General features: G+C 42.1%; 1 protein-coding gene across 1 annotated transcript; it reads left to right on the forward strand.

The window, feature by feature from the left end:
• The first annotated feature begins 121 nt into the window (after positions 1-121).
• Positions 122-7,521, forward strand: MED19 (mediator complex subunit 19). The gene is made up of 5 exons (XM_004471039.5): positions 122-389; positions 4,936-5,192; positions 5,359-5,455; positions 5,722-5,816; positions 6,009-7,521. Exons 1-5 carry the CDS (start codon positions 122-124, stop codon positions 6,075-6,077), a joined length of 786 nt encoding a protein of 261 aa, XP_004471096.1. The 3' UTR covers positions 6,078-7,521.
• The last annotated feature ends 491 nt before the right edge of the window (positions 7,522-8,012 follow it).

Below are 8,012 nucleotides of genomic sequence, written 5' to 3' on the forward strand. Positions count from 1 at the left end.
TCCAGAACGTCCTCATAAGGCGACGGAAGGGGTTGCCGGAAGGAGGTAGGCGGGGACTGAGGCATCCAGTGATAAACGGTTCCCAGAGTTGGAGGGCGTTACCGGGTGAAGAGATTGTCCAATGAAAGTCATCAACGCCAGACACCGAGGCAGAGCCGGAGTGGAGGGGACGATGGAGAATTTCACGGCGCTGTTCGGGACTCAGGCTGATCCACCACCACCCCCTACCGCGCTCGGCTTCGGACCCGGGAAGCCTCCGCCCCCACCTCCACCGCCTCCGGGTGGGGGACCCGGCACAGCCCCACCCGCCTCCGCGGCCCCAGCCCCTCCCGGTGCCGACAAGTCTACGGCCGGTTGTGGCCCCTTTTACCTGATGAGGGAACTGCCAGGTGGGTACTAGGCCTGGCCGAAACCGGCCAGTCCGGTAATAGAAGGCGTAATGGGCGTGCCTGTCAGTCAGCTGGTACCTAGGCAACGTGGACTAGGACCGAGTTGCGCTAACCCCGTGGACCTCTGAGGGTCCGCACCCAAAGTGATGCAATGAATGAATTCATGGGATGGGAAGAGGGGTATGCATCGTCCACGCCACATCCGGGCTGTGTCCCTTACACTGGTTTATGGCTCCCTAAAGATGGTCTAGGGTTTGAGTTTGGATGTGAAGAGGCCTGATTTAACATCCTAGGAAATCTAAGGTTTTTGTTTCAAGTCTACTACAAACGTGCAGTTTGTTGGTTTGGGATAAGTTGCTTTCCTCCTCAGGGCCTCGGCGTTTCCGCCGCTGTTCAGAAAAGGGTTTGGAGTGGAACCAGACAGACGCTTTCATTTAAAGATTTATTTTGTTGAACACCTCCTATGCACCCAGCACTTTTCTAAATGCTGAGGCTATAGGTGTGTGAACAAGACTGATAAGATCTTTGCCTTTTTGGAGTTTACATTTCAGTGGGTGGACAAACAATAAACAAGATAATATCAGATAATGGTTAATCCAGGAGGAGAAAATATGATGAAGAATGGAGTAGGAGGACTTACTTTAGCTAGAGCATCAGAGAAGCCCTCCTTGAGTAGATAACATTGGAACTAAAAATATCAGCATAGAGAAAGGACCAGCCATGCATGTATGTGAAAAGGAGATAGATATAAGGAATGACAGCAAAATCCTTGATGTGAGAAAAGGTTTGGAATAGCTGAGGAACAGAGACTGATTGGCCCAGTGAAGTGATCAAGGGGAAGAGTGGTAGGAGATAAAGGTGGGAGAGGTGGGCAGAGGCCTTTATAGGGTAATAAAAGATTTTAAGTTGAGGGGGAAGCCATTGGGAGTTTTAACACAGAGGAGTGACATGATATAATTCATTTATTTTTAAACCACTCAAGCAGCATGTAAAGAAGAGGGAAATCAGAAGTTACTGCTTTGTAGTCCAGGGAAGAGTTTGATGGTTTAGAGTAGGGCTGTAGCAGTAAAGAAGAGAAGTGAATGACTGCTGGGTAAATTTTATAGGTAGAGCTAATAGGAATGATGGATCAGAATTAAAGAAAGAGAGGAATTGAGGATGACTTGTAAGTTTTTAGTTTGAATAATTGGGTGAATGGTAGTGCTAGGACTGGGAAGATCAAAAAGGAACAGGTTTAAGGGGGTGAAAATCAAGTCTTTTTGGACATGTCTCTGCAATGCTTTTTAGTTCTGCCCAGATTCTCTTGCCACATCATCACTTGAGGGAAATAATAACAAATACCAGTGCAGTACCTTATGCTATATGTTATTGCATTTAATATTTAGAACAGTTGCTTGAGGTAGGCTTTGCTGTCTGCATTTTATAGTTGAAAAAAACTAAAACTTATAGAGGTGGACATCCAGCAGTTTCTTTAACCTTTTTTTTCCCCCTTATTCTGATTGTACCTATTTATATCAATCAGTGGACAGATATTTAACATCTTTCTGGGAAAATACCAAATGTGGGAAGCGGAGACAGATTAATTAATAAGCTCAGTCCTCGTTTAAGGAGATTTTTATAGTTGGAGATGTAAAATATGTGGTTTAAGTGTAAAGTAATGGACTGTATTTCTTGTCAAGGCCAATCTCATTACTTTGTGGCTGTGCCTCACACACACAGCAAGTAACAATATTATAGCAAACAATACTGAGGAACTACACCACGGTTTTCAGAATGTGTTCCTTGTTAGCCAAAGTGATAGCAACAATAAGATGTGACTGGAGCCGGGCCTAGAAGAGTTCATGTTAATGAAGAAAATTGGCACAAATTTTCCTAAAAAGGAAACAATAAGAGCAATGTTTTTGTTTCAGGAGATAATGGGGACCCATTTGGTTGGATCAGAACTTTTGCATAGGCAAGTAGTGATTGATAAGACCCCAAAGATAAGTTGGAGTAAGATGTGTTTAGTTGTCAGTACCAAAGAAATTTGAGCTTTTCCCTGAAGGTAATAAGAAACCTTTGAGATTTTTTTATTTTTAAGATTTATTTATTTATTTCTCCATCCCCCCCCTTATTGTTTGTGTTCGCTGTCTGCTCTTCTGTCTGCTTGTCTTCTTTTAGGAGGCACCAGGCATCGAACCCAGGACCTCCCGTGTGGGAGGGAGGTGCCCAATCTCTTGAGCCATATCCGCTCCCTGGTTGTTGTGTCTCTGCATTGCGTCAGCTCATTGCACCAGTTCGTCGTACCAACCCTTTGCATCAGCTCACTGTCTTCCTCTTCTTCTTTAGAAGGTACCAGGAACTGAACCCAGGACCTCCCATGTGGGAGGCAGGTGCCCAAATTGCTTGAGCCACATTTATGCCCTGTTGAGATTTTTTTTAACTGAGGAGTACTGCTTTCTAGTAATGATTAGAGAATGTGGGTGCTAAAGATGAACTAGAGAAGCCATGTATAAAGTGAAGATCTAAAAAAAATAAATAAGGGAAGTGGATGTGGATCAAGTGATAGAGCTTCCGCCTACTATATGGGAGGACCTGGGTTTGATCCCTTGGGCCTCCTGGTAAAAAAGAAGAGAAAGCATGCCTGTGCAGTAAGCCAGTGCCTGCACGAGTGCCTGTGTGAGTGCCCACGTGGTGAGCCAGTGCCCTATGCAAGTGAGTCGTGCAGCAAGATGATGACACATCAAAAGAGCGACAAGGGGAGAGTCAAGGTGAAGCGCAGCAGAAACCAGGAACTGAGGTGGTGCAATTGGTAGGGAACCTCTCTCCCCATCAGAGGTCTCCAGGATTGAATCCTGGTGAATCCTAGAGGAGAGAAAATGAGAAGACAAGACAACATAGACAGCAAAAACAGCAGGGTGGTAGGAGAGGAAGGGGGGGAAATAAATCTAAAAAAAAAAAAGAATCGATATGGAATTGTATGTTGGAAATGCAAGATTTGTTTTCAGGAGAGGACTCAGGACTGGGAAGAGAGATTTATAAATTATTTTTATGAACTGATGGTCTAAAGAGGAAGTTGGATAAACACATAAGTCAGAGATTTTTAAAAAAAGCCTAGAGTGACTTCTCAGATTTGAGCATAACCACATGGGAGGAGAAAAGCTGGTAAAAAAGAGAAAAATCAGGATACGGTAATGGCAGGAGACTGTGCCCACAGAGTTGTGAAAAGAAGTACCTTGGCACTGAGTCTCCTGCCATAACAGTAGACGACTCTTCTGAGAAGTTTGTCATAGAGGAAAAATAACTTTAATGATTTAATAAGTATTTATTGAGTATTTAGTGGCACTAACTGTATATGAATGAACAGGTTATTGTCTCTGCATTCAAGAGGTTTAGAGCCTGAGTTTTCCCAGGTGACTGATTATAAACAAAAGACTTTTGTCATTTGTACCCTGCATGTTCATCATAACCATAGATGAAGTTGTAGCTTAAATATTCCCACCCTTGCCACTAGATCCTCACTAAGCTAACAAGTTTATATTTTTTGTAAAAGGTCAGCCATGTAATATTTATACCGATAATGTCTTACATTTATATATACATATATATATACACACACACACATTTCAATGTGATTTCATTTGAATCCTGAAAAACAATGAAGTATACTTAACATAGCTCTTGCCCCATTCCACATGTAAGAGGAAACTGAGGTATAGAGGACAGTCAGGATTAGAATTCTAGTGGCCCAACTTCTATTTAAACATTTCTTCTTTCTAGATAAAGCTTTGGATATGGTTTGAGGAAGAATAAAGTTGTTGGTAGGAAAAGTCGGGCACCAGTAACTAGAAAAAGGTTTTGGCTGTTTTTCTTTGTAAAGGTGGTGATTCGTGTTCTTGCTAAAGAAAAAACTGAAGCTGTTGACAAGAACCACATTTGTTTCTGTTTGCTTACAACTAAGCTGTGGGGTAATGTTATCTTGGCCATGTCAGAGAACATAGTTTCTCACTAGTACATTTTATTTTATTTTATTTTATTTTTATTTTTTTTAAAGTTTTTCTTCATTTTCATTTAGGGGGATAACATATGGAGAATGGAAACATTCAGAGTTTAATCAGTTTTGGTCATCAAAGGGCTGAAAAACATTGCAACCAGATTTCTCTTGAAATTTAGACTAGTACATTTTATGAAAAGCACTCAGACCAATGTATAGCACAGAGTAAGTGCCATACAAGTGTTAGCTGTTATTCTGGTTAGTCCACGGAGAATGGAGCCTCTCTTTTAACTGGGTTAGAGCAGTTTCCATCTCTGCTCCTTTTGGATTTTTGCCTACTTTTTTCTCCTTTCACTCCAACTTCTCTTTTATATTACTATATTTTTAGTGTTTATTGTTCCTTTTGCAGTTTACTTTTAAAATTAAAATTTTATAGTTCTCACTTTAAAAATTCCTTATGCAGATTATTCTAAAATAGTCCTTCATGGTCCTTCTCAGTTAATGACTTAAAAAAATAACTTTTCTCTTCAGACCAATCTCTTTTTTGATTATTATTCTCCCTGTGTTCTCCAGGCAGCACAGAACTGACAGGCAGCACCAATTTGATCACACACTACAACCTGGAACATGCCTATAATAAATTCTGTGGGAAGAAGGTGAAGGAGAAGCTAAGTAATTTCCTGCCTGACCTTCCAGGGATGATTGACTTGCCTGGCTCCCATGATAACAGCAGCCTCCGCTCCCTCATTGAGAAGCCCCCTATTCTTGGTGGCTCTTTTAATCCCATCACAGGGACTATGCTGGCTGGCTTTCGCCTCCACACTGGTCCGGTGAGTCCCCTCTTGGGGAGGAAGAAGGCAAATGGGGAAGCCTAAAAGGCATGGAGGTGGTTTGTCTCTGTCCAAGTCAGTTCCTTTTTAATTTACTGAGCAGAACAAATGATGGGAGCAGGGATTTCCTCCCTCTATTCACCTGGACCTTCTTTGGTTCCTTCAGTTGCCAGAGCAGTGTCGTCTGATGCATATTCAGCCTCCCAAAAAGAAGAATAAGCACAAGCACAAACAGAGCCGAACCCAGGATCCTGTCCCCCCAGGTAAGAAGCCAGCAACCTGACCTTCCACAGTTAATCCCAGTTAAGGTCCTGTGGAGCCCTGGACTCCCAAATTCTGAAGAAATTAATTACTGGGGTCTTTTGGGCAAGGAGAAGCTTGGAACTGGGGTTAGCAGTGTCTCCGTATTTTTCTGTCCATTCGAGTAAAGCAGTTGTGCCTGATTCAGGATGTTCACGTAGTACTGAGAATTCACAGTAGTAGGGAATTTTGAGCTCTCCAGGTAATAGGCACCTAATGTTTCCTACAGAGACACCATCTGATTCAGATCATAAGAAGAAAAAAAAGAAAAAAGAAGAGGATCCTGAACGGAAAAGAAAGAAGAAAGAAAAGAAGAAAAAGAAGGTAGGGTAGGGGTATATTGCCCAGTGAGGTTACCCATGTCTCACCCCCGGTACTAAGCAAAGTCCAAGCCTTTTGCCTTGGGTTAGACATGTGATTGAAAACCCAGACAGGATGGTTTTTTCCTGTACAGCCCTGGTTAAGGCACCCAGATCATAGTTGTTTCTCTTACCTCTCCTTCTTTGTCTTCCCCAGAACCGACACAGTCCGGACCACCCAAGTATGGGCAGCTCCCAGGCCAGCAGCAGCAGCAGCCTCCGTTAACAGGACCACTGGACTCTACCATAATGGCTTTTCCCATTGTACTGAACCTAAGAAAAGCTGCTTCCCAGGCTCCTGGACACTGCCTTTGGAGCATCACCTGGCTGTGGCAGAAGCCAGCTCCTGCTGTGCTCCGTTGAGGTTAATATGTTAGGAGAAAAGGGCCATACTTTTGTAAGGCCCAGCCCAGTTGTCTTTCTCATGGACATCTCTTCTCCCAGGAAGGTTTCTTTCCTTCTTTTGTACAGTTTGATTTAGTACTTGATTTGGTTTGTTAAAGAGTTTTTCTTTTAAAAAAAAAAACAAAACAAAACTGCATTTACCAAACCAGGTGAAGTGTTGTTCCCTATTAAGAGGTAAATGTGTTTCTGGGTCGGGGATTAAGCCCAGACATTGCAAAGATCTGTAGAGATTTGGGTCTTGTCATGACATCTCCTCAGCAGGCAGGGAAACCACCAAAACAAGATTGAGAATATGGCCTAAAAGTGATTCCCTCCAGGAGGAAGCAGAGCTTGCGAATACCTTTCCCCAGCAGATATGAAACATACTGTTCATAAGGACTAGGAACCTGAATGATCTTCAGGCTCCATCTTAAGAGCTGATCCAATTAGGGCTTAATTTATGTTCTGATGTTCTAGGTTGATTTTGTGTTCAAACAGAATAGCCACCTGGAAAAGCACCTACAATCACCAGTGTCTTTTGCCAAGGTTGGTTCATGGGTCAGAAGCCAGTGATCTTTTGAAATGAACCACTGGCAAGCAAAGGTAAATGCTTACCTTTATAAATACCTTTGACCTGCCTCAATTTATAAAACCATGAAATTATTTGGCTGACGTGAAAACACTTCTAAACTGAGAGAGCAACAAAAAGACAGCTTAAGTTAGCAAAAATGTAAAATAATCCCTTTAGTTTTTGTAGCACACCAACTGAAAAAGCACAGCACCTGTGAAAATCTGAACTATTAAAATCTGACTCTCTAAAATTGACACAGACAGCTAAAATTTCTTGCTATGAGCCAAGGTTGTTCCTAAATTAGTGGATGGCAAACCACTCAAGTTTCAGTGTTAATCCAGTATTTCATAGCAAGAATTTATACTTAAGGGTGGTGAAAAATAAAACATCTGCTGTTTCCTAGAGATTTGTATTATAGTCTTTGAGGATGCTCATTTAAAATTAGGGCACAGCCTTTCACTTTCTACAAATAGAAGAGACAATGTACGGTATCTAATTGTACCACCACACATGCCAAATCACCCTGCTTTTTTGTACCATCACCATCCATTGTCTCACTTTGGCTATATCTAAAATGAGGTTTACTTTCCGGAAACAAAATTCTGTATTAAGGAATAACACAAGTCAAGAATTCTCTAAGCTTTGAAATGACAAGCTTTGGTGGTTGCAAAAGATTTTTCAGTTCCTGAATTAAATCATCCAAGTGAAAGCAGGACCTACTGTTTTAAGCGGTTAATTTCATTACAATCTTAAGACAGGTCTGGACCAGGGAAGTTTTTGAGGTTTTTTGGTGCCTTCCCACCACAGATCATTCAGCTTTCCTAAACCAGACAAAATAACACAAGTCAGGGGAGCTGGTTGGATCAGGATTTCCTTTTATTCCTTGTTGGTTTAAAATGGCTAATCAGAATAAAAAATAAAAGGGCCTCTGTTTAGAGGCTGGGGTCTCCCCTATTTAAAGGTTAGAACTCAGGTATCCCTTCTACCCAGCACCATATTGAGGTGGACTGAGAAGTAACCCCCAAGGGACAATTGGAGGGGCCTAGGCCTGCCACTCTTCTCTCTATCCCCAGTTTTTGGCATGAGGAAAATATTGCTTTTTGTATTCTTCTCTCCCGGCCTTAGATTTAAAAATAATGGTAACTGTGTGAGCTAGGGGGGAGGCTTTGAGGGGTTAGTTGAAGAAGCCTACCCTAATCCTTCTCA

Source organism: Dasypus novemcinctus, chromosome 10, assembly GCF_030445035.2.
Source record: "Dasypus novemcinctus isolate mDasNov1 chromosome 10, mDasNov1.1.hap2, whole genome shotgun sequence".
Lineage (NCBI taxonomy): Eukaryota > Metazoa > Chordata > Mammalia > Cingulata > Dasypodidae > Dasypus > Dasypus novemcinctus.

Coding starts and splice junctions, on each gene's coding strand:
- MED19 (XM_004471039.5), top strand. CDS start 122: ATGAAAGTCATCAACGCCAGACACCGAGGCAGAGCCGGAGTGGAGGGG. Junction 5,456..5,721: donor CCAGGATCCTGTCCCCCCAG/GTAAGAAGCCAG, acceptor TGTTTCCTACAG/AGACACCATCTGATTCAGAT. Junction 5,817..6,008: donor AAGAAAAGAAGAAAAAGAAG/GTAGGGTAGGGG, acceptor TGTCTTCCCCAG/AACCGACACAGTCCGGACCA.